This window comes from Sorex araneus, chromosome 3, assembly GCF_027595985.1.
Source record: "Sorex araneus isolate mSorAra2 chromosome 3, mSorAra2.pri, whole genome shotgun sequence".
In the NCBI taxonomy this organism is placed as follows: domain Eukaryota; kingdom Metazoa; phylum Chordata; class Mammalia; order Eulipotyphla; family Soricidae; genus Sorex; species Sorex araneus.
Window position 1 is genome coordinate 10,132,702 of NC_073304.1, and position 27,502 is coordinate 10,160,203.

The 27,502-nt window shown below is 44.6% G+C and overlaps 1 protein-coding gene across 1 annotated transcript in view; it reads left to right on the forward strand.

The window, feature by feature from the left end:
• The window catches only part of CATSPERB (cation channel sperm associated auxiliary subunit beta), a 123,171-nt gene that overhangs the window by 87,390 nt on the left and 8,279 nt on the right, over positions 1-27,502 (forward strand). The window contains 7 exon segments of the mRNA XM_055130310.1: positions 5,275-5,414; positions 7,832-8,029; positions 9,277-9,387; positions 14,459-14,569; positions 16,880-17,015; positions 22,087-22,187; positions 23,076-23,150. Of these exon segments, the coding sequence (XP_054986285.1) occupies positions 5,275-5,414; positions 7,832-8,029; positions 9,277-9,387; positions 14,459-14,569; positions 16,880-17,015; positions 22,087-22,187; positions 23,076-23,150 (872 nt within the window).

Here is a 27,502-nt window from a genome sequence, read left to right on the forward strand (position 1 = left end):
ACATAATATAAATGGGACTTTTTAATTCCTTCTCTTCTAGTTTCTTTTTGCATGTAGGAATGCAACTGATTTTTGTGTGTTGATTTGTGACCTGCTACTCTGTTGTTTCTTAAAGTTTTAATGGCATCCTTAGTGTTCTCTGTATGTGTTATCACTTCATCTGCAAATAGTGATCCTTCTAAGTTCTTTTCCACTTTGGATCCTTTCGTTTATTTTTCTTGCTGAACTTCTGCTCAGGTTAAGATTTCTACTACGCTGAGCAACAGTGTGAAAATGAACATCCTTACCTTGGACCTAATCTCAGAGGAAGCCACTGAATGCGAAGCTAGCTGAAGGTTTGAGATAGAAGGCCTTTACTATAGTGAAGGAAGTAATGTGTCACTGTCAGTCATCCTGTTGCTCATCGATTTGTTCTAGCAGGCACCAGTAATGTCTCTCATTGTGAGACTTATTGTTACTGTTTTTGGCATATCCAATATGCCATGGGTAGCTTGCCAAGGCTCTGCCCAGCGGGCGCAATACTCTCAGTAGCTTGCCGGGCTCTCCGAGAGGGGCGGAGGAATCGAACACAGGTTGGCCACGTGAAAGGCGAACGCCCTACCACTGTGCTATCACTCCAGCCCCCACTTATGTGATAATTTTTTAATTACGGTGGTTGCTGAATCTTGTCAAAAGCTTTCTCTGTGTCTATTGATACGATCTTATGATTTAGGGGTCACCTCCCATGCAGAGTTCAGGGGTCCTGCTGGGGTCACTCCTGGTGATCTTTAGTCAGGCCAGATGTTTTAGTGCTAGGGCCTGCCAACATGATGCTACCCAGAGCCAGTGGTGCCAGGAGCCACCAAGGCCACCAAACTGGTGCCGAGGGCTCTTCAGGGCTATACCCACAGTGTTCAGGAAGCTACGCCATGCTGGGAATCAAACTTGGATCCTAACTTTTTTGGTTTGTTTGCTTTAAAGTCACAGCCAGTGGTGCTCGGGTTATTTCTGGCTCTGCACTCAGAGATTATTCTTGGTGGTGCTTGGAGGACTATATATATATATATATATGGGATGCCGAGGATTAAACCCAGGTTACTGCATGCAAGGCAAGCACTCTCCATGCTGTACTATTTCTTGGCCCTGTATTTTTCACTTTTTGAATGAGAGCTTCACCCCTGGATAGAATTTAAAAACAAAAACAACAAAAATAATGCAGCATGACAATGAAGCTACAGCAAAATCAAGTTGACTTCAGGAGCCACAAGAAACTACTAACGACAAGCTCTGTTCTAGACATACCCCAGGTTTCTTTTACCCTTAAGGAGAACTTTCTAGTCTGATTAACCGACTGCTGGCCTCTTGAAGTCATGCCCACAGCCTGGCTTTGGCCACCCTGCCCGGTGTCTGCTATATTTGGGGATTCTGCCAAGTTCCTTGAGGATGAAGAAGAGAAATCCCTCATCGACTGACTTGTTTCAGTTTAATAGCAGGTTAAGAAATTCTGCTTAAGAGTGAAATCCCTTTTTTCTGAGCTGAACCTTCAAACAGATTTGAGCCAACTGGAGAAATGCTGGTGATAAGACAGCTGAGCTTAAAAGCACGTTTTATTTAGCTCTTCTGAATATCCACTTCCACTCATTAGTCGTTTGTTTTCTATCCATCTCCAAGATTGCCCTGGGTCTGATGGCACAGAGGAGAAACCCAAAAGGTTCTTGGCATCTTATCAAGAGCCAAATTATCTCATAGATTTACATTGTCCCCTCATGTTGGCCTCCAGCAAGGTCTGTGTTCCCTCCAGCTCATCTACTCTGCCTCTGGCTTCAGCTACAGATAATCAATTCCATAGCCACATAAAGGGACTCCTAGGTTTCTTGGAAAGAACTAGAACAAGTAAAATGTTTGGGCCACTCCTTGCCTCCCACCCCAGATTCACATACAGGAGGATGGAACAGCTACTGGAATTCTGCAGGAATGAATGGATGAATAAATTAGAGCTTGAAAAGGATAGGTCTTCTTTGAACTCTGAATAAATCTGTGTGGACAAGAACTTTTGTTGGGGGGAAGATTTTTTAAGGACTTTCCCAATTTTCTTCATAATTAAGTGTCTATTTAGGTTTTCTATTCCCTCCTGATTCAGTTTTGGAAGGTTGTGTGATTCTAAAAATTCATCTATTTCGTCTTTGTTCTCCAATTTCATGACATCATGTTGTTCATAGGACTCTTAATGGACTTTTGTATTTCTGAGGTGTCTATTGTAATGTCTCCATTTTCAATCCTCATCAAATCTGGGCCTTCTCTGGGCCTTTTTTTTTTTTTTTTTTGCTTTTTGAGTCACACCCTGCAATGCACAGGGGTTACTCTTGGCTCATGCTCTCAGGAGTTACTCCTGCTCATGCTCAGGGGACCATATGGGATGCTGGAAATCAAACCCAGATCAGCTGTGTGCAAGGCCTACCTGCTGTGCTATCACTCCAGCCCTGGCCTTCTCTTTTTTTTTCCCTCGGAAGTGTAGCTAAGAGTTTGTCAACCTTGCTTATTATTTTAATATCCAGGTCCCGGTTTCATTACTCTTTGTCTTTTTTTCTTGATTTCTGTATCATTGATTTGAGTTCTAATTTTTATTATTCTCTTTCATTTTTTTAGTTTCATTAATCTTATTCTAGTTTCTTAATATGTGAGGCCAGGTTATTGATTTGAGCTTTTACTTGTTTCCGGATGTAAATCTGTGTTTTTATGAACATCCCTCCTAGTCCTGTTTTGCCGTGTCTGTAAGTCCTTACAGCCTGTGTCTTCATTCTCATTAATTTCCCAGGGATCCTTTCACTTTATTGAGTGAGGTGCTTGACTTGCACATGGATGAACCCAGCTTCATCCCCAGCACCACATATATTTCCCCAGTACTTCCAGGAGTGACCCTGAGCACAGAGCCAGGAGTAAGCCCTCAATACTGCCTGGAGTGGCCTGATAACTAAAGAGAATATATATATATGTATATTAAGAGTCTAAATATGGCATAATCTGAGTGTTGAACAGGAGATGAATGGATAAAGAAAATGTGGGAGAGGCACACAATTATTTGGCCATAAAGGGAAGGAAAGCCCACCATTCGCCAGACATGAACAGAACATGATGCTGTGTAGAACAAGCCAAGTACACATACAAACACACACATACACACACACACACAAATGAATAGTACATGATCTCATTCATATGTAGACTCTTAGAAGAAAAAAAAAGAATGCATAAAGAAGTTGTGGTGTAAATACACAGTGGAATACTTTGCAACTATAATACAATTTGAAATCTTGCAGTTCAGTGCAACTTGGATGGAACTGGAGACATCATGTTAAGCAACATGAGAGGGAGAAGGATAATCTCACTCACAAGAAGCAGGAGAGAGAAAGACAAAATACAGGAGTAGACTGTATCAGCCATGACAAATGCTTGACCTTGTTTACAAAATGGACATTACTATGCGGGAGGGCAGGGCGGAGGGGAACAATGGGGTGGGCTGGAAGTAACAGAAGGACAATGGTGAAGGATCTTGGGACCTTTGGTCATGACAAGGTGCAGTAAACTACATCAAGATCATGAATGTTGGGGCTGGAGCGCTAGAACAACAGGTAGAGCATTTGCTTTGCACGTAGCTGTCCAGGTTTCAATCCCCGGCATCCCAGATGTCTCCTGAGTGCAGCCAGGAGTAATTCCTGAGTGCAAAGTCAGGAGTAACCCCTGAGCATCACTGGATGTGCCACCCACCCACCAAAAAAAGATAATAAATGTTTACTACAAACTTGTTGTTTAAACTACAACAATTTTGGGGGGCTGGAGCGATAGCACAGCAGGTAGGGCATTTGCCTTGCACACAGCCGAGCCGGGTTCGATTCCCAGCATCCCATATGTTCCCCTGAGCACCGCTACGGGTGCTTCCTGAGTACAGAGCCAAGAGTAACCCCTGTGCATCACCAGGTGTGACCCAAAAAGCAAAAAAAAAAAAAATAGAAAGCAGAATGCTAGTTGTTAGGGATGTAAAGAAAATGAGGTAATGGTTGACAGGTACAAACTTTAGTCCAGGGAAATAGCTCAAAACATCTGGAGTAACTCTCAGAAGAGATTCCAAAACCCATGAAATTTCCAGGACGAAAGGTCCCAAGAAATTACACAGGTCTTTAAGCTAAAAACTCTGGAGCCTTGGGGGCTGGAGGAATAGCACAGCGGGTAGGGCGTTTGCCTTGCACGCGGCCGACCCAGGTTCGAATCCCAGCATCCCATATGGTCCCCTGAGCATCACCAGAGGTGATTCCTGAGTGCAGAGCCAGGAGTAACCCCTGTGCATCGCCAGGTGTGACCCAAAAAGCAAAAAAAAAAAAAAAACTCTGGGGCCTTTTCAGGCATATAAGCAACCCAGCTTCACGGTTTCAGGACTAACCTCAAGAGACACAAAGCCAAAGAATTGTCCCAGTTCTGCGGCTACTGGTGCCTATGAGGCCATGTGACACCTACAAATGCCACAATACCGACAGCCCAGCAGGGGCACGGCAAATCAGATGGGAAAGAAACTAGAAGCCCACGAAGCTCAGTGATCGAAAACAGCAACACAGAAGCCTCAGGCAGCACCACACAGCTGAGTAAATCCCCAGGCAATGACTTTGATATCAGCTTTGGGACAAAACAATTTTCACAAATTTTCTTCTACTGAACTATCTTTTGATACTTCCATTTACTGTTCTGTCCTCCCATGCAATATAAGATAAATTATTTTTGTGCCTGCTAAGGGGGCAGGTTTGGGGGTGGGCGGGAAACTGGGGACAATGGTAGGAAGCAGGTCACACTGGTGGTGGGATTGGTGTTGAGACATTGAATGCCCCAAACAACTGAGTTATGAACAACTTTGTCAATCCCGAGGTTTAAATAAAGTTAGTGGGGGCTGGAGCGATAGCACAGCAGGGAGGGCGTTTGCCTTGCATGCGGCCGACCCGGGTTCAATTCCCAGCATTCCATATGGTCCCCCAGCACTGCCAGGAGTAATTCCTGAGTGTAGAGCCAGGAGTAACCCCTGTGTATCGCTGGGTGTGACCCAAAAAAGAAAAATAAATAAATAAACAAACAAACAAATAAATAAAGTTAGTGGGGGTAAAAAGCTGGAGTAAATACCTGGCAGGTACAAGGCCCTGAGTTTAGTTTCTCACTGTGTGTTCCCCATCCCCGACCCAGCATTCTTTGGGGATAGGCCACATACATTCGTGTTTAGGGTTTATTCCTGACCACTCCTGGCTCTTATTTCTATAGGTGTTAAACACTTAGAAGCTCCACAGCTGAAAATAATTGCCGGAAATGCACATTTGTTTCATATTCAGACTAAAGGCTCTTATGATGACATTGATCATTATGTGGTGGAAGTGACCCTGACAAGCAGAAGTTTTGATCTAGTAAGATTTTCTTTTTTATGTTTATATTGATCTATTTATTTTTGGTCTGAGGGCTACATCTGCCTATGGCCAGGGCTTACTACTGTTCTGTGCTAGTCCTGGCTTCACTCAGGAATGTATGGGGTGCCGGAGATTGAACCCAGGTCATCTGCATGCTAGCCAAGTGCCCTATCCATACCCTCACTGGCCCAATGTTTTCTTTGATGACAAAAAATAACTTATTCATTTTAGAAGATTTAGATGATGAATTCAGTAAAAGGACATGTTCAACATCATCCTACCGATTGAGGCTGAGTAAGTATTTCTTACATTTGGATGTTACTACAAAGACTGATGACGTAAACTCACATCACTCGGCTCCTTTCCCAGGACCTGGGAAAGTTCATTTCCTGTGTGACATTTCCTCATCTATAATCTGAAGGCAGTAGTAACACCCGCACACCTCACAGGCCTCTTTGAGAATGCGACGTCATGTTCTAAGTCAGGCAACTAAACCAATGCCCTGCATGTAGAGAATGTGGGATCACTCTCTACGACAGACAGGATTTTTCCTCTGCTCATTGGCAGTGTATATCTAGTATGTGTGAGAAGTTACAGGAGTTTGATCCCTGTCACCACACACACACACACACACACACACACACACACACACACACACACACACATGAGAGGATGCACATTTGCTTTTAACTATGTGGTTTGATTATTCAGTCAGTATTTTCTTTATATTCTAAATTTTTTTGTCATAACATCTTTCAGAACATAATACAATTTTCCTCTACCTCTAACTCAAAGGAAATAGTCAAGATTTGGTTGATTAAAAAAAAAAAGATTTGGCTAATTTTGTTCTATCATTCCTCATTAAGTTGTTGGGGTTTTTTTTTAAGTCTAATATATTGAAAACAAGCTGGAGTGATAGCACAGCAGGTAGGGCATTTGCCTTGCACACAGCTGACCCGGGTTCGATTCCTCTACCCCTCTCGGAGAGCCCGGCAAGCTACCGAGAGTATATTGCCCAAATGGCAGAGCCTGGCAAGCTCCCCGTGGTGGGATTCGATATGACCAAAACAGTAACAACAAGTCTCACAATGGAGACGTTACTGGTGCCCGCTCGAGCAAATCGATGAGCAACGGGATGACAGTGATACAGTGATATTGAAAACAAATAGCAAGCATCCTGTCAGTTCTCTCCCTCATAGAGTGTGTTCATCTCTGAACAATATGTGTATCATAACACCCAGAAACACAATACTGTCATCATCCCAGAAACTTCTAAATGGATTTCGGTATCCTATAAAACCCAGTTCATAATCAAATTTCCCTATTTTTTCCAAATGTGTTTTGGTTTGCCTTGGTTTGGGGTCCTGAGGGGTGGTGGGGGAGAACGTACCTGAAAGCACTCAGGATATGCCCTGGCAAGGCTTTGGGGACCTGGGGACCAGTTACAAGGCAAACACCCTGCCCACTCTTCTCTCACTCTGGCATTGGGTCAGCTGGGTCATAGCACATCCAATCCCCTGGATTTTTCTGGTTGCTTCTTCATTGCTGATTGAACTGTGCCCAATTCAGCTTTATATTTCCCATCATAGAGAAATACACTTAGATTCTGTCTCCATGCGTTTTGATAAAATTTTATTAAAACTAGATGACTTTTTCATAGTCACAGAAAATGGGGAGTCACTAGTGGGATCTACTAAAACCTTATTAATATTTCTACCTTTTTTTAATCCTAAAAGTATTTTAGAATTCCAAACTGAGTTTATCCAATTGTGTTGGGTGTTTCCCCACCCTCCCTCCCCCCCCCCCCCGCGTTCAAAGATCACTTTCATTCTCATTTCTTGAGTATAAATTCATTGTAAAATCTCCTCCAAGCAGGGCTGGGGCAATAACATAGCAGGTAGGGCTTTCACCTTGCACACAGCCGACCCGGGTTCAAGTCCCAGCATCTCATATGGTCCCCCGAGCACCGCCAGGAGTAATTCCTGAGTGCAGAGCCAGGAATAACCCCTGAGCATGGCTGGGTGTGACCCAAAAAGAAAAAAAAACTGTTTTCTTAAAAATTTAACGTTTTCAAAAAAAAAAATTTAACGTTTTCAAAATTCTCGAAGCAAGACATTCTCGGTCAAGGGATCTGCTGGGGGCTTCCTCCCTAGCCCTCTCCAGTGCCCACCGGCATCACCACTATCCTGCCCGTGTCCTCATACTCTCTCCTTGGAGCTCATCCCTGTTCAGATTCCCCTGGGTCAGTTGACTCCTATAGATTGCACAAGGACCACCGTAATGACTTCCTCGTAACTTTATTCTCGGCCTTTGTCAAGGCCCCCCTCCAAACACAGGCTGATGCTAAAAGACTGGCACTTCGGACTGTGGCGTGTGGGGGGACGTGCATTAACCTTCGTTTGTTTGGAAATCTCTAGGGTTTCATTTCCCTGGCATTTGTCATCTGGGACGCCTCGACCAAATGCTTTGTGACAACCGTCATCCCAACCTTGAAGAGCAGCTGCAGCTACATCAAGTCTATGCACCACATACCCTACATACACATCCCCAAGGAAGACTGGATTAAGGGCGTTCACGAAGACAGTCAGGGTTTCAATCTCATCAAAACTCTGCCGGTAAAAAACCTAGAGGAGAGTGTTGAGAAGGACGGGTGCTCTATTAACTGTGTGCTGCTGGCTGGCTTTGCATGCTTTGCATTTCAGTATGTGTTGAGGCTTTGAGTCATCTTGAGGATCTATTTCGAGTATGTAAAACCCTCTGAAAGGGTAATTTTTTTTTTTTTGCTTTTTGGGTCACACCTGGTGATGCACAGGGGTTACTCCTGGCTCTGCACTCAGGAATCACCCCTAGTGGTGCTCAGGGGATCAGGGGACCATATGGGATGCTGGGAATCGAACCCGGGTCGGCCGCATGCAAGGCAAATGCCCTACCCGCTGTGCTATTGCTCCAGCCCCTGAAAGGGTAATTTTTTTCTGGTCGTTCATTCTCATCATGATTAATGTGATTTTTACGCCCTGTGATAGAGCTGTCAGGCAGGGCTTTTGTGATCTGTTCAGGCTCTGGGTCTTGTGCCCAGAGTTTATAGTAATATAAATGATTACTCTTTGTGACCTCTCTTATTGCTTCTAATTTGATGTGTGACATAAAAGCAAATTACCACATTTGAAGGATTATTTGCTGAATATATTATCTATTTAAACTTCATTATATGGGCCGGAGCGGTAGTACAACGGGTAGGGCATTTGCTTTGCATGCAGCCCACCCGAGTTCAATCTCCGGCATTCCATATGGTCCTCCAAGCACTGCCAGGAGTAATTCTTGAGTGCAGAGTCAAGAATAACCCCTAAGCATCGCTGGGTGTGACCCAAAAAGCAAAATAAGTAAAGAAATAAACTTCATTATACTGGCTTCAGGTATACTACATACTAATACATCATGCTGCTATAAATACTAATTTTATTTTTTACTTTCTTAGAAGTTCCAAACTAACTACTCTGGGTTGAAATTGTTGTCAGAATTCCAGAAAGTAAGAGGCGAAAAGCGACAGGGGGTGGGGGAATGGATAGAAAATTTACTTTAATACCTGGAGCTGTTAAAGTAAAATGAAGTATTTGCTTTGAATTCTCTTCCGGAAAACCAATATATCGACTTCATTAATTTTTTGTTTTTGGGTCACACCCGGTAATATTCCTGGCTCTGCACTCAGGAATCACTCCTGGTGGTGCTTGGGAATCGAACCCGGGTCGACCGCGTGCAAGGCAAACGCCCTACCCGCTGTGCTATCCCTCCAACCCCAATATATCGACGTTAAAGACAGTAAATAACGGTAAGCGCTACATTTCCTTCACTTACTCTCTTGCAGGCAAACTACAGGCCGCCGTCTAACAAGGGAATCGCTATTCCACTCACGAACAACTTTTACCATGCGGATCCCAGCAAGCCCATCCCAAGAAATCTATTCCCCGAGTCAAGAGTAAGTAACTTCACACCACCTGTAAGCGCGGCTTTCGTTGGATTTCAGGAGTTGTTTGTTGTAATCACAGATGCCCCGTGTGCGGATGTTCAAGGGGGATGGCGTGTACAGTCCCGCCTCGCCTGCCCCAGCCTCAGCGGTCTCTCCCGGTCACGGTCACCGGCGGTCACAGCCGGCGCCGCTCCCCTGTTCTGCTCCTTCCCCTTGTTCTTGCTCCTGCCATGGGCGTGGCGCACACACGCTTGGTTGTGATACACTCCGGGGTTTGCACTGCTGTTCTTGATGTTTTTCTAATTAAATATTTTTAATTGATTATAATATTTTAATTTGCTGGAGCGAGTGCCAGCTGGAGCAAATCGTTGATCAACGGGATGACAGGGACAGTGGCAGTGGCATTTTAATTAATTATCACTGTATCACTGTCATCCCATTGAGTGTTTAATTTTAATTAATTATAATTTATAATTAATGATTAATTTATAATTGTAATATCATCATCATCATCATCATCCCGTTGATCGTGGAATTACTCGAGCGGTCTCAGTAACATCTCCATTCGTCCAAGCCCTGAGATTTTTTTTTTTTTTTTTGCTTTTTGGGTCACACCCAGCGATGCTCAGGGGTTACTCCTGGCTTTGCACTCAGAAATTACTCCTGGCGATGCTTGGGGGACCATATGGGATGCCGGGGATCAAACCCGGGTCGACCGCGTGCAAGGCAAACGCCCTACCCGCTGTGCTATCGCTCCGGCCCCCAAGCCCTGAGATTTTAGAAGCCTCTCTCTACTCATCCTTCCAACTATGCCGTACTGGAGGCTCTTTCAGGGTCAGAGGAATGAGACCCAGCTTGTTACTGGTTTTGGCATATTAATACACCATCGGGACCTTGCCAGGCTCTCCCATGTGGGCAGGCTCCTTCACGTGTGAGGCTCGTCCGAACGTGTGGAGAGGGGCCTTGAGCATGGCTGTGGCTCCCGAGGTCTTCTTCAGCCACCGGGAGCTCTGCTCGAGGTGGGGAGGGAAACTGTAATATAATTTTAATTAACTATAATATTTAATTGATTATAATGTTTGTCTATTAAAAACAGTTTGAACTGTTTTTTTTTTCTTTTCTGATGCTTAGACTCAGGTTCCCAAGGGGGCTGTGCTCTGTGCTCTGCTCTGTTCACACTCCAGGTGCAGTGTTCCCAGGGGTCACTGCAGACACATGTGCTCCCAGAGGTCACTCTAGATTCACACATGTGCTCAAAAGGGTCACTGTGAGCTCACACATGAGCTCCCCAGAGGTCACTATGGGCTCACATGTGTATTCACGGGGATCTTGTGGGTTCATACATGCTTCCCAAGGGTCACTGTGGGCTCACATATGTGCTTATCGGGGGCCACTGGCACTCATATCTCCAAATACGAGTTTTTGGTTTCTGATGGCCCAAAAGTATGGGCGGATTTGGGCCTAGGTCTCTGATGTGGGCCTAGGTCTATGATTCTGTAGGTCCCAATCTACAAATCACAGTGTCATTTTTTTTATCACTTTCATTTTCAGTTTTTCAATTGAGACGACACTGATTTGCAAGAGTGTGTGTTTGCAGGAGGGGTGGTGCAGGGGTTAAGGCTCTTGCCGCTCCCGCTGGACTCGGTTTGAATCCCCAGAACTGCATATGATCCCACCAGGCAGCAGCAGGAAGGGTGGGGGGGGAGGAGAGAAGGAGGGGGAGGTGGGGAAGGAGAAAGGGGTGGAACATGATGATGTAATAAGAGCAACTATCCCTCACTCAAGAGCATGGAACTGACAGTCCAGAAGTAAACCCACACATCTCTGGCATTTTGAAAGTGTGCCAAGTCCACTCAGTGGAGAAAGTCTTCTGAATAAATAGTGCTGGCACAATACGGACGTCTCCACACAGCAGCCTGAATATGGATACCAGGTCTTACAAGAACAAGCTTTTAAAAAAAATTGTCAAGGGGCTGGAGCAATAGTACAGCGGGTAGGGCATTTGCCTTGCACGCAGCCGACCCGGGTTCGATTCCCAGCATCCTATATGGTCCCCTGAGCACTGCCAGGGGTAATTCCTGAGTGCAGAGCCAGGAGTAACCCCTGTGCAGAGCCAGGTGTGACCCAAAAAGCAAAAAAAAAAAAATTGTCAAAAAAGGAATCAACAGCCTAAGTGTAAGAGTAGAAACTCTAAAACTCATATAAGAAAATATAACTGAACAATCTTTTGTCACTTTGACCAGAGAAATAGTGCAGTGGGTGGGGTGCTTGCCTTGCACACAGCCAACCCGGGTCCCGCCCCCTACATCCTTTATGGTCCTCCAAACACCACCTGGCGTATTGCTGAGCGTCAAGCCGGGAGTAAGCCTTGAGAACTGCCAGGTAGTGCCCAAAGCAGACAAGCAAAATCTTTGTCCCTTTGGATTAGGCAGTGGTATGTTAAAAATGACATGAAAAATCATAAAAAAAACTAAAACCAAATAAATTGAGCGTCATCAAAGTTTGAAATCTTTGGGTTTTTTTTTTTTTTTGCTTTTTGGGTCACACCCAGCGACGCTCAGGGGTTACTCCTGCTCTGTACTCAGGAATTACTCCTGGCGGTGCTTGGGGGACCATATGGGATGCCGGGGATCGAACCCGGGTCGGCCGCATGCAAGGCAAACGCCCTACCCGCTGTGCTATCGCTCCGGCCCCTGAAATCTTTGGTTTTGTCAGGAGTTGCTTCTGGTGTGGTTTTAGGGACCACGTGCTGGCATGAATGGAACCGGGGCTTCCGGCAGGCAGAGCATGTGCTCAGCTCGGAGTCTTCTCTCTGGCCCCAAGATTATAAACCTTTCACTTGTAGTACAGGGAGGAAGGCATTTGTCCTGCATGTGGTTGACCCGGTTCCATCCCGGCCTTATATTTGGTCCTCCCAGCTTTGCCAGGAGTGATGCCTGATTCAGGGCCCTGAGCACTGCAGGGGTTTGGGGTGGGGGGTAAACACCACCTTTCTGAATGAAAGGGCACTGTTGAAGAAGCAAAAAGATACTCCATGGAAGAGGACTAAAGGGGCTGGAGCAATAGTACAGCAGGTAGGGTGTTTGCCTTGCATGCAGCCGACCCAGGTTCAATCCCGGGCATTCCATATGGTCCCCTGGGCACCGCCAGGAGTAATTTCTGAGTGAAGAGTCAGGAGTAACCCCTGAGCATTTTGGGGTGTGACCCAAAAATGCCAAAAAGAAAAATGAAAGAAAGAAGACAAAAGTGTTTGTAAGGGTCCAGTTTCCAGAATAGTCACCAGATTCTGCTGTAAGGTTCTTTTGGTTCAATGTTATTCCATTTATCAGGACACTGTTGAGAAAAATAGAAATGCTGGCCACTGATGAATGACACATTCTCTGAGGTGCTTTTCTTATTTCCTGTCTCATTTCAAGGTACAGTGTCTGGGCTCAAAGGACAAAACACAGGCTGTGGATGTTAGGGAAGGCTCCAGTCTGATCCCTGGCACCAGATGTTCTCCTGAGTGCCACTAGGAGTGGCCCCCAAGAATAGAGCCAGGAATATCCCCAAGCAATGCCAGATGTGACCCAAAATTTTAAAAATAAAACAGTTTCCAAGAATCTATTATACAACTTGCTATATAAGCAACTCTTACAACTCAACAGCAAATAAAGTCAAACTACCCAATTAGAAATAAAGACTTGGAGTAAACATGTCTCCAAAGAAGTTCTTCACACAGCCAGAAAATTTATGAAAAGATGTTCAGTGTAACCATTAGGCAAGCCATAGTGAGTTACCACCCCATGCCTATTAGGTTAGTTATAATAGTTTTGAGTGGAAAATGACAAGTTTTGGCTATGATGCGAACGAACCGGAACCCTCATTGCTGATGGAAATGTAAAATATTTGAGCTGTTATTGAAAAACAGTTTGGCTACTCTTCAAAACATAAGACATAGAATTATTTTAAAAATAGTCATTCTACTTGTAGGTTAAAGAAGGGAAAAATGTATGTTCAAATGAAAACATCATAGCACCTTTTTTCATAACAAATATTCCTTCCCCAAAGGGAAGGAGTCCAGAAATAAATTCATACATCTCTGGTCCAACCTCCAGGACTAAATAAGCTGATACATAGATAAAACCGATTTCTTGCAAGATCAATCAACTAGTAGGCACATGACAAAGGGAAAGTTCTAGTGGAGATCTTAAATGTCAATGATGAGGACCAGAAAGATAGCACAGGGCTTAAGGCACTTATCTTGCATGTGGCTGACCCCAGTTCAATCTCTGGCACCACATATGATCGCCTGAACACTGCCAGGAGTGATGTCTGGGAACAGGGGGATGACCTGACCAACGCTGGGTAGAGTTCAACCCCCCTCAAAAAAAAATGTTATTGTATAACTGAGACTTAAACCTGAAAGCTTTGGAACTTTCCACATGGTGATTCAATAAATAAATAAATAAATAAAAATGTTAATCACAAATGATATAAGAAATATCAGGAGCTGGAGAGATAGGACAGCGGGTAGGGCATTTGCCTTGCACACGGTTGAACCGGGTTTGATTCCCAGTATCCCATATGGTCCCCCAAGCACCACCAGGAGTAATTCCTGAATGCAAAGCCAGGAGTAACCCCTATGCATCACTGGATGTGACCCCAAAGGCCAAAAACAATAATAAATATCAGTAGGAAACTAGATTTGGGAGCTGTTTCATAGGTCTGCATTCCCCACCCCACCCCTATATCAAGTCTGCTTCTTCGGGTCCCATATGCCCATTCTAGGTCCAGATCAAAGTTCGGCAATCTGCGATGCATCCAAAACGACAAGGCATTTTAGGGTGCTCGTAGGTTGACCATTAACTCTCCCAGATTTACTAGAAAGGAGCAAAATAATAGTATTGAGACTACTGAGAAAAATTCAGAAATACTCTACCTTAGCTGAATTATTTATGGATTCTGTTCCCCTTCACACACACTTTTTAGCCTCTTAGAGATTTTATACATTCAGAGAGCAAATACATCTTCCTTAAGTTTCCAGAAATTCTGCTACCAAAAAGGGTAGCAAGTCAATCTATCCTAACTCTCTTTACAGAAACGGGGTCAATACAAGCAGTGTGCTGGTGCCTCCAGTCGAGAAGGGTGCTATTGTACGGAAGAAGAAAAGTATTCATATGCTGTTGCCTTCTCAGACTGCAGAGAAAAGGTAAGATCATCTTTAATGAATACTACATTTTCATGTAAATAATTTTTTTTTTGCTTTTTGGGTCACACCCAGCGATGCTCAGGGGTTACTCCTGGCTTTGCACTCAGGAATTGCCCCTGGCAGTGCTTGGGGGACCATACGGGATGCCGGGGATCGAACCCGGGTCGGCCGTGTGCAAGGCAAACCCGCTGTGCTATCACTCCAGCCCGTAAATAAAATTTTGACATATGCATTTCTATTAAACATAATGATTAATATCATTACACCATGTCTTAAGATGACATAGAACTATGTGTAACACAGAGTTAAAACAAAATAGGTGAGAGAGAACAAAAGGGAATGCCCTGTCACAGGGGTGGGGTGGGACGGAGGGGACAGGATGAGGGGGTGGGAGGGATCCTGGGGCCATCGGTGGAGGAGAATGGGCACTGGTGGAGGGATGGGTACTCGAGTATTATATGACTGTAACACAAGCACGAAACTCTGTAACTGTACCCTCACGGTGACTCAATAAAATTAATTAATTAATAAATAAATTTTTTAGAAAACAAACAAACAAAATAGGGGCCAGACATACAGCCAATTCAGGTTCAATCTCCAACACCCCATTGGGTCCCCAGAGTCTGCCAGGAATGATTCCTGAGCACAGAGTCAGGAGTAAGATCTGAGCACTGTCAAGTGTGGCCCTAAAAACAAAAACTATGTGTAGACAAAGCCAAAGGGACCTGAATGTAAGTGCCCATAGTTAAGTTAATTAACTTTATCTATAAAATAGAATAAAACATTCACTACTCTGATCACTTAATCGAGTAGTTAATCAGATTAATCACATACTATCACATACACTCATTCTCTCACACACACCTCTCATTTTGTAACTTGTAAAAACTATACCCAATTATAGTGAATTCCAGCTAATTCAAAAATGTATTGCATATAAGTATCAGATTCTGAAATATAGAAATTGAACTTTCCAAAAGGAAAAACAAGCAAATAAGTAGAATTTGAAGTTCTTAGACAAAAATTTAGTCTGGTAGCAATAACAGAACAAAAAAGTACACAAGATGTTGTTTAGGGAAATGGGTTCTGTCTCAAATATTTCATTGTGTTAGTCTCAAAGCATTTAAAGGTGTATGAAGTTTCTGATATTGGCATTAATGGAGACAAGTATATTTATTGTAACTTTCAAGTAGATCTATTTCAAAAGTTTTATAGAACTGTGCACATTGCAACCCATATACACAAATAGTATACATATTACTATTTATTTATGTGTTAATATATGCAAATAGTAGACAACAAATCATAAAGGGAAATATATGGACATATGCCTGACCAGGAACACCAATTAGAGGCTGCCCCAAAAGCCTCCATCCCTCTCAGAGAGCCCGGCAGGCTGCTGAGAGTATCCTGCCGCATGGCAGAGCCTGGCAATTTACCCGTGGCATACTCAGTATGGCATAAACAGTAACAATGATGGTCCTCATTCCCCTGACCCTGAAAGAGCCCCCAATACGCCATCGGGCTACACTAGCATGTGACAGGGATGAATGGAGACGTTACTGGTGCCCGTTTGAGCAACTCGATGAACAATGGGATGACAGTGACAGTTACCATATATGCTTATTTATCACCATAAACTATTTGCCTTTAACTTTAAGTGCAAATCCTTTTACTTAGATACGTTTTCACACATACACACAATACTAACAGGGCCATCAGCATTCACTGCATCTTGAGAGCAATTGAACAGTTTTCTGCGTTGTTGAAATAAAACATTATTTCCTGAGTTTGACTACCTGCTCCCTGGTTTTCTCAATTAGTTTGAGGTCCAGAGAGGCCAGGTAAGTGTCCAAAGGTTATATCATAAATACAAGTTGCAGACACAAGTGAACTCTATCTACCTGGAAAGCTTCTGTTTTGGGGGGGTTTTTTTGTTTGTTTGTTTGTTTGGTTTTTGGTTTTTTTTTTTAATTGTGGCTGGCAGGGGAAAGGGTGTGAAAGACATAGGCAATATTCAGTTGAACAGCACCTTTTGGGTGTGAGCCCACAAAATACAGAGTGCGAATCTCATAGTACATTCCCATGCAAAGAGTCTGAGTTTTGTGACCACCATATCTGTATTACTCTGGGCGTACACTTGAATTCTGCCAAATGACAGGTGTCCTGGCCTGAGAAGGCAGAAGAAACTACAAGTTTTTTTCTTCTAGAATCATCCATCTTGGGAGTCGATGGACATCACTTTTACTAGGTAATGACGATGATAATGAATTTTCCACTGACATTTGTCCCCGGGGATTTGTGTTGCAGGTTCCTCGGTTTAAGTATCCCGTCACAAACTATCCCGTCACTTTGGAAATTCACAACAAGAATGGCAATATCCCAGTAGCCAGGCCGTACCTGGTGACCGTGTCAGAAGTGAATCATAGGGGGAACTGGAAACTAAGTAGGCTTTGCTTTGTTCTCTCTCTTTCTCTCTTGTATTTTATTGGAATAAAATGATGTATAAATTTACTCATAATTGAGTTTCAGGCATACAATGTTACAACATCTATCCTATCATAAGCAGTAATGTCCTTTCGATCTTAGTCAGGGGCTACAGAACTTGTCCACCTACAGGGCTGCCAGATGCAGACATCTGGATTCCGTGGACACCTCGATGGTTACACCTCCCACTTCCAGACCTGTATTCTGGGGGGCTTAAAGCCTTTTGAAGAATATGAGCTTTGGGCTGGAGCCATAGCACAGCGGGTAGGGCGTTTGCATTGCACGCGGCCAACCGGGTTCGATCCCCAGCATCCCATATGTTCCCCTGAGCACCGCCAGGAGTAATTCCTGAGTGCAGAGCCAGGAGTAACCCCTGTGTATCGCCACGTGTGACCCAAAAAGCAAAAAAAAAAAAAAAACTTGAGCTTTAAGAGGCCTGACAGACCGTACGGGGTTAAGGTGCTTACCTTGCACACTGCCAATCCAGACCCCAATCCCTGGTGGTGCGTGTGGTCCTCCAAGAATCACTGGGCGGCGGTGGTCATGTCATCTGAGCCCAGAGCCAGGAATAGCTCCTGAGAAATGCCAGGTATAGCCCCAAAACCAAAAAGAAAAACATAATAATTTGAGTAGAAGAGGCTAAGGCATGTTAGAGATGAATAGCAAACATGATTACATTTGGATCGCTGCCAAGTCATCCCAGGTAGATCTATCGCTGAGCTGAAAACTCTGTGACCCTCTAAGAATGGGGGTAGGTCGATTCCCCTCCCTTCTGGATAGGCCCAGCAGCACCCCCACCAGACCTCCTCTGTCGGATAACATTGGGTTGTCCTTGCTCCTCTCTCAGGGAGTTTATTGAGCCACTCCCACAAGAGTGCCCCTGAGGCACACCCAATTCCATCAAACACTAATAATCTTATATTGCTGTTCTCTTTCCTTTACGTCACTTGCATGGTTTAGCAGTGTCCTTTTTGTATAGACACAGGAAGACAGTTGATGCTATGTTTTGTAACATGGGAGTTAATTTGACTCCAAAATAATGTTTACTCCTGGGCATCCATCGTATTTACTTGATTTAAGCCTCAGTTGCCCTTAGTTCCTAGCACTCCCCGACGAAGGGACTGGATGGACCCAGGGCAAGCTGTAAGTCACCCTGGCATTGAGAGGAGACAAGCTAAGCACCATAAGTATAATGAGATTAGAGTATCGTCATGGGACAAACTGTTATGACCCAAAAAGAAATAACTGAATAAGGACCCTGTTGGGTTAGGAAAGACTAACCTGGCCTGAGGACTATAGTCTGGGATACATAACAAGATGTCTCCAGGAAGAGCCAGCCTTTAAGCTCAATATATCTCTTACTGCGTTCATACAAAATGACTAGAAATATTATAAGAAGTAAATTTACTGTGATTGTTTAAATGGATTACTAGCTGAGGGAAGGAGAAAGCAATGCACCCTGGATGGAATCCCACCCATGAGCGGATCTCCTAGTAATCTGGAGTGCTGAAGCCTCAGATAAGATTTTGTCCTTGAGTTAATTTCTTAGGACTTTCCCTGAAGGAGTGGCTTCACCTCTGTTTGTTGTTATGACAATGTTCAACCCCACCTATGTGTGCCCCCACCCTTCACGATTTCTATGCAACTATGCTGTAAGGGGAAAGAGACGATCTAATGAAGTAGAGGACTTTGAGGTCTACAAGGAGACTAGGATGACGGAACTATGATGACTGGGACTACGATCAAAACTACAGCTACGATTGTGCTGTAAGGGGAGAGATCGGACTACGTTGGGGAGGAGAGAGAAAGAAACCATCTACCAACCAGCCCGGGGCCCTGTTTCTCCGTTCCCCCAGTCCTTCGTCCATCCCTTGCTTTCCTCTGGCCTTCAAAGGCAACTCTCAGCCACAAATTCTCAAGTCACTCTCGCGCCTGAGCCTTTTCTTTTGAAACTCAAACCCCTCCGACACCTACTCCAAATTTCACAGTGCTAACAGCCAGTAGAAATGCAGCACATTTGATGGGAATGTTGCATAGAAGCCTACCAAGCTCAGTGAGTGAAAACAATAAAACAGAAGGCTTAACCAGCTCAGTACATCCTTAGACAATGACTTCAGTAACAGCACTGTGAGAAGCAACAAGTAATACATATTGACTTTTATTGAAGTGAAAAGAATGACTTTTATTGACCTATTTTCTGATAATCCCATTTCCCTTTATGGTGTATCAAGTTCTATGAAGTGAATTTGTTTGTGCCTGCTAAGGGGGCAAATGGTGGGGTAGGAGGGAAACTGGGGACACTGGTGGAGGGAAGGTCACACTGATGGTGGGACTGGTGTTAGAATGTTGTACGCCTGAAACATCTGTACTAGGAACAACTTTATATAACGTGGTATCATAGTAAAAACAAATTTTTAAATAACATGATTCTGTTTATACTGGTGGGGAGGGGTTAAGCAGTGTGCCCTCTTTCCACTATGGTATCATGGAAATAGATACTATAGGGACTCCACCTTATCTATGGGGTCTCATCTCATTTGATGAGTGAAGTTGCTAAAACATTTGATCACAGGGCTGGAGAGATAGAACAGCGGGTATGGTGCTTGCTTTGCAAGCAGACAACCTGGGTTTGGTCCCCGGCATCCCATATGGTACCCCCCAAGATCTGTCAGAATTAATTCTTGAATGCAGAACCAGAAGTAAACTCTGAGCATCACTGGGTGTAACTTAAAAACAAACCAAAAAATCTTAACGGTCATATATTTGACAAGAACTGGTCTCAACTGATTTTGCCTCAACTGTTATTTCATATATTCATGTGTGAATACTTTAAGGTATCTATTGATAGAAATGGAGGGTAGGGTGTTGGGACACTCCAAGCAATGCTCAAGGCTTATTTCTAGCTCTAAGCTCAGGGATCACTCCTGGCAGTGCTAAGGGCACCACATGGCATGTCAGGAATAGAACTCAGATTGGCCAAACGTAAGGCAAACACCCTGTCCCCTGTACTATTATCCCAACCCCTGTCCATCAATAGAATTAAGTAAAATTTGACCTATGCTGACTATGTTACGAAAACTTCAGGCATGTGGTCTTTAGTAAGTCTTACTCTGCCCAACAAAAGCATTCTGTAAATGAAAAACCCACCTAAGAAAAATACTGGGGGGCGGGGCGGAGGTTTACCATGGTTCTTGGTGGTGGAATATATGCACTGGTGAAGGGATGGGTGTTCGAGCATTATGTAACTGAGACAAGCCTGAAAGCTTTGTAACTTTCCACATGGTGATTCAATAAAAAAAAAATAAATAAATAATAATAATAAAAGAAAAAAAAACAGTAAAAAAATAAAATAAAATAAAATAAAATTTAATATACTTTTTAAAAATAATTAAAAAATAAAGGAAGGCTGATACGGAGTAAAAGAGAGCAGCAAAGTTTTAAAAAATGTAACTGCTCTGGGGCCGGAGCGATAGCACAGCGGGTAGGGCGTTTGCCTTGCATGCGGCCGACCCGGGTTCGATCCCTGGCATCCCATATGGTCCCCCAAGCACCGCCAGGAGTAATTCCTGAGTGCAAAGCCAGGAGTAACCCCTGAGCATTGCTGGGTGTGACCCAAAAAGCAAAAAAAAAAAAAATGTACCTGCTCTGTGTTCAACCTGATGTCCGAGGCACGGCATTCCGCAATGATGAAAGCTTTGGCATCGCTGGGATTTAAAGGATCAAGATGAAGTGTTGGCCACAAACTTTCATTAGAAGTAAAGGAAAATGAAATTCTAAAAAATAAAAAAAAGAAAAATAAAGAAAAATACTAAACATTTTGCTTTAATGAGCACCCTATTTTAGGTCGTGTGATGAAGCCTGTTGTTACCAGCTTTTCGGCACTGATTGTTAAACAGTCAAGAAGTATTTTACCTGCTAGCTATGAAACCATTAAGGCTTGAAATTGGCTGTACTGAGAGTATTTACACTGTGGAAATTGGCAAATGCTAAGTTAGAGGTTCCCTCACTATCATCACGTAGGTGCCGTATATGCCTTTGCAATCTCTAACTCCCATCCTACATACCCAATTTTAGAAAGAATTGTGAGAAGGCTGGAGTGACAGCACAGCGGGGAGGCCTTGCACGCGGTTGACCCGGGCTGGATTCCCAGTATCTCGTATGGTTCCTTGAGCACCACCAGGAGTAATTCCTGAGTACAAAGCCAGGAGCGACCCCTGTGCATCGCTGGGTGTAACCCAAAAAGAAAAAAAAAAAGAATTATGAGAAAGACAGGAATAACTGATTAGTCTTTGGGAAAATTTAGTAAGTCTACTGGGAAAACTTCTTATGACCTTACTGAAAATCATTTACCAATTACTAAGTAGTCCTTAGTAATTATTTCATAAAATTAAATATCTCCTTCTGGTGTTTTGTTGGTTTTTCCTGTTGGGTCACACCCAGAGGTGCTCAGGGGATCAAGCAATGCCAGGGATTATACCAGGGGCATGCGAAGAGGGGTCAATGAGTGCAATGTTCCCACCTTCTTTGACTCATATTCCTGGCTAGATCCTTATCACATCACTGTGGTCATTTACCCCATTGCCAAAAACACGGTGTTCATGCAGCTCAGAACTCAACCTGAAGGGCAGTGGCTAGAGATCTCATCCTTAACAGTGCCCCAATACGATGCCATGTGAGAGGATCAGACCTAATTTCCCCCAAATACATCTTCCACCTAAGCAGCTAAAAGTCGGGAGTACAGCGGGTAGGGCATTTGCCTTGCACATGGCTGACCCGGGTTCAAATCCCAGCATCCATATGGTCCCCTGAGCACGGCCAGGGGTAATTCCTGAGTGCAGAACCAGGAGTAACACCTGTGCATCGCCACGTGTGATCCAAAAAGCAAAAAAAATAAATAAAAGTCGGGAGTACCTTAGTCATCTTAAGGCTTGGGACTGTCCAATGAATGCAATTATTGTAATGTATGCAAATTATATGTAAGATGAGAAATGAGAGTAAATGTGCTTAAAATATACTTTTTGTACTTTTAGAATACAGTATACCAAATAATATTAAGAGACTGAAAGAATACACAGAATTTATTTTCCAAGTTCCTGTATATAACCCTGAAGGCCTCAACTTAAGTATAGAGGTAAATTGACCACCTTTCTATTTTTCCTACTTTGAATTCAGATACAATGTCTATATTTAAGCTAAAAGTTAATACTAGGGTTTTAGTTTTAAAGTAAAGGTATTCATGAATGATGAATGTAACAACTGTAAAGTGTATGAAGAGGATTTCTTTGCCTTCCTCCCCCTTCATGTTACAATTCTCAAGTAACCCAACAGTTGAATTTAGCATGGGCTTAATACCTTGTGAGCTGATTTACTGGACAATATCAAGGTAGAGCTAGAGTGAGTGTTTCCAAAAATGGGGTGTGGGGGAGAATGAGCTTTGCATTCTTTAGCTAAATAGTCCCAATTGTAGGCTTGTGGATCCAACGTGAAGTTGACATCACTGTCACTGTCACTGTCATCCCGTTGCTCATCGACTTGCTCGAGCGGGCACCAGTAACATCTCCATTGTGAGACTTGTTGTTACTGTTTTTGGCATATTGAATACACCACGGGTAGCTTGCCAGGCTCTGCCGTGTGGGTGGCATACTCTCGGTAGTTTGCCAGGCTCTCCAAGAGGGAGGGAGGAAGGAATCGAACCCGGCTCGGCCTCGTGCAAGGCAAACACCCTACTCACTATGCTATCACTCCAGTCCTTTAATCACCATTAAAAGCAGTAAAAATTCGGAGACAGCCAAGATCATGGAGATGAGGATGAGCTAAAAGACGTCCTTTTCCTCATTCTAACAACATGCCTGTCCACTCTCAAGCCCCTCTGCTACACGCGTGTCCTTTCCCAATGTCTTTTGTTTTGATGTGTGATCCTGCTCTGCGTGTGAGTTGTGGAACTCTCCCCCTGCTGCCCTGAGAGAGAAGGCGGGCCCGTGTGCCAGACACGCTGACGATGCGCTGTACTCCCCCACAGGGCTCGGAGCTTTATCACTTCAGAGTGTCCGTCATCGAAGGCATCAGTTTTTGTGAGTTAGTTGAAGAATTTCAGGTAACGTGGAATGTGCAGGTATCACATGAGACGGGGGGAGGGGGGAGGAATGGGGGGAATGGGGATAATGGGGAAAATAACTGGGCAGAGCTGGTGTGATGGACAAGGTCAGGGGCCCCGGGATCCTGGGGCTTGGCTGTGACAGTGCCAGAAAGGAGAGAGAGAGAAGCTGGGTGGCAGGTGGCAGGTCCAGCAGTGCCAGAAGCACTTGAACACCCGCCTGTGTTTGTCTGGATTCCCTTCCCCATCAGCTTGGTCTGACTTTTGATACGCACCCACCCTCCTTCCCCCTCGACTGCCCCCCACATATCTGTCTAGCTGCCAGGAGTTTTCTTCCTTCAGTGATTTGCGTTGGAACGGTAGAGTGGGGTTGGCGGCCGCACACGAACGGCTCCTCTGCTCCTAAAAGACCATGATCCCAGAAGCCCACTAACTGCTTTCAGTACCCAGCGGCTTCTTACAGAAACGCCTCTAGACTGTGAACTGAGCTGCGACCCCATGTCGCTCCAGGAGGGGAAAGTTTTTTCTCTCTTGGCCTTTCCTTTCCGAGGTGGCGGCGGCGGCGGTGGCGGCGGCCGCATGGCGACCACCATCTTATAGAGCCCACTAACCGGAGGTACGAGCTTGCAGTGACGCAACTCCTGGCAGAAATCTCTCTGGACTTAATTACTAAAATACCAGAAATCCAGAACCTCATATGCTCTTCATTCTCAGCAATGGAAAACAAATTATCAAACGATGCCTTTTCAGCAGGTTTGATTGTTGGGGGGAAATTCCAAATAATAATAATGAGTTTTCTGTTGAAATATTGAATGTAATCAGAGTATAGAGAGAGTACAGTGAAGACCATTAGCCACACAGGTGGTGGGTGGGGGTGGGATGGGAGGTATACTGGGGTTCTTGGTGTGCAACATGTGCACTGGGGAAGGGATGGGGGTTTGATCATTGTATGATTGAGACTTAACCCTGAAAGCTTTGTAACTTTTTTCATTGGTGATTCAATAAAAAAAAGGTAGAGTGGGGTTTTGGAGGGGCAGAAGGGGAGACACACCCAGAGGTGCTCAGGGCTTATTCCTGGCTCTGTGCCCGGGAATCACTTTAGAGGGATTCTGAAGACCATTCAGGGTGCTGGGGGTTGAACGTGTCAGCCTCACGTGCTCCTTTACGCCTGTCCTGTATCTCCTGCCCCATAGTGGTAGAGTCAGTTAGAAAGTGCTAGAAAGCAGTTTCCCCAGGTCACCCCATGATTTGCAATGTTTCTGGTCACTTGTTCCTGTAATGGCATCTGCTGCCTGTGGGGATGGGCAGACTGAGAATTCAGTTATTAAGAACTCACTCATGTAAAGCGTTGGTGCTCTACTGATGAAAACAAAATCAAAATCCTTCTCTCCTCTCTCCCTCACTCCCTCTTCCCCTCCTCTCTCCCTATCTCTCTCTCTCTTCTCTCATTCTCTTTCTCTCTCATAATGATGTGCACTTCTGTAGGGGTTGGGTAGCCACACAGCAGCAAGGTAGACACCTAAAGCTTGGAGAAAAAAATCCTTCCCACTAGCTAGATGCTGGGGACAGAAGCATCTATGATAGGAAGAACATGAGTGGGAAATTCTCATGACTTCTCTGTGTGTGTGTATGTGTCTCCTCTGCCTCATGGGCAAACCCATTTTGAGGGAAGAGCCAAAACACTAAAGGGGGAGCTCGACTTCTTGTTAGAACCCTAGATTTCTCAGGGGTCTAAGGAAAGGATCTCTAGGAGTGGAGAGTTGGGGAAGAGAAACGAGTTCTTATAAGAGAACTGGAGAAGGAGAATTGCAATTCTGCATAGGAAATGGCCCAAGTATCAGGTGGAGTGTGCAGAAATCACCCGAAGAAGCAAAAGAAACGCTTCAGAGTAAGACCAGATACCAAATGCCCCCCCAAGAGGCCTCGAGAGCTAAGAGTCGCTGGCAGAGCAGAGTCTCCAGGTTATGAGCAAAACAAAACCTTGCCCACATTTCAGACAGGCCAACACCAGAGAGCAGAAGCTGCCAAAGGGCAGCTGAGTCTGGGCACCATGACATAAGCATGGAGGGTGTTTAGGATGTCCTTGAGATGGACCTAGTCTCGCTTTGTAACCTTGGGAGCATGTCCTGGAGGGGGTCCAGACCCTGCTTTGCAAGATAATGAGCTTAGGAATTTTTGCTTCTATATTATGCCAGCTTCCTGCCAATACCCCAACCCCCAGCAGATGTTCTGTATTCTTTTTTTCTTTTTTCTTTTTTTTTTTTTTTTGCTTTTTGGGTCACACCTGACAATGTCAGGGGTTACTCCTTGCTTTGCACTCAGGAATGACTCCTGGCGGTGCTCGGGGGACCATATGGGATGCTGGGAATCGAACCCGGGTCAGCCACGTGCAAAGCAAACGCCCTACCCGCTGTGCTATCACTCCAGCCCAGATGTTCTGTAAAACAGAGCTCCTGTCTAGGTTCTGAGCCCACTTCTGAAGCATAAGCTCAGCTGGGTCCACTGGCATAAAATAAGTGTCCTTACCCCTCTCGTAAAGTTTACAATGCTAAAATCCCAGGGCTGGGACAAATGGAGATGCTGCTGGCACCCACTTGAGTAAATGGATGGTTAATGGGATGACAGTGCTACAGTGCTACCCCTCTGAAGGTGGGCTGCTCTGTTTCACGCTGGTTTGGGCGGGAATTTCTGCAACACAGACACTGAACTGACATCAGAGCTGCAAGCACAAAAAGTGAAGCATAAGTTGTCTCTTGCCCCCACTGCCTGGCTGTCTTTCCCAGGGCCCCTTAGAGAGGGTGGGTTGAGTTTCCCTCCCCGCCCCGAGCAGAGTCCCAGCAGCCAAAGACCTCCGGAACCTAACCACAGCCATGCTCAAGGCCCCTCTCCACACGTTCAGACAAGCCTCACGCATGAAGGAACCGGCAGAGGAACCCAGGTGTGCGGGACCCAGGGCTGAGATCTCCAAGCCTGCTCGGATCGGCACTGGGCCTCTTCCGCCCAGATCCTCCATTTTCCAGTAGCTAGACGTTCACACCCAGAAACTGTCCCCTGTGTCATGTAATCCCATCAACGGCCAACATCCAGAGACTATAAAACCATGCGGCTGCACGACATCCCCCTCTGGGAGAACCTGGCAAGCTACCGAGAGTTTTCTGCCCCCATGAGAGAGCCTGGCAAACTCCTCGTGGCATATTCATATGCCAAAACCAGTAACAATGATGGGTCTCATTCCCCCGACCCTGAAAGAGCCTATAATGTGGCACCATTGGGAAGGAAGAGTAAAGAGAGGCTTCTAAAATCTCAGGGCTACAGAACGGATGACTGGTTGAGGAAACTTTGGTACATCTATACAATGGAATACTATGCAGCTGTTAGAAAAAAGGAGGTCAAGAATTTTGTAGTCAAGTGGATGGGCATGAAAAGTTTCATGCTGAGTGAAATGAGTCAGAAAGAGAGAGACAGACATAGAAAGATTGCACTCATCTATGGTATATAGAATAACAGAGTGGGAGACTAACACCCAAGAACTGTAGAAATAAGTACCAGGAGGTTGACTCCATGGCTTCGAGGCTGGCCTCACGTTCCAGGGAAAGGTGAACTCAGAGAAGCGATCACCAACTACATTGTAGTCGAAGGCCATGTGGGGGAAGGGAGTTGCGGGCTGAATGAGGGCTAGAGACTGAGCACAGCGGCCACTCAACACCTTTATTGCAAACCACAACAGCTAATTAGAGAGAGAAAACAGAAGGGAATGCCTTGCCACAGTGGCAGGGTGGGGTGGGGAGGAGATGGGATTGGGGAGGGTGGGAGGGACACTGGGTTTACGGGTGGTGGAGAATGGGCACTGGTGAAGGGATGGGTTCCCAAACTTTGTATGAGGGAACTATAAGCACAAAAGTGTATAAATCTGTAACTGTACCCTCACGGTGATTCACTAATTAAAAATAAATAAATTTAAAAAATAAAAAATAAAAAAAATAAAATCTCAGGGCTAGGACGAATGGAGACGTTACTGAGGCCACTCGAGAAAATCAACGATCAACAGGATGATGATGATGATGATGATGATGAAATTGTGATCGATCTCAACCAAAACAACCCTGGGCTTGACATTTTACAGAGAATCACTCACAGAACCAGAGTTTTCTAGCTTAAGACCATAAAGGTCCAGAATAGAATCTAAACTTACTCTTTGGATTGATTTAAGAGTAAAGAATTAAGATGTGCATCAATTCTGAAGAGAAAGAAACACATAAGGGAGTGGGACTAGAATAAGCAGAGATTTAAGTCAAGTGTAACCACCACAAAAAATAAAGGTGAAGATGTTTGAAAAGAGTAAAATAAGAGAC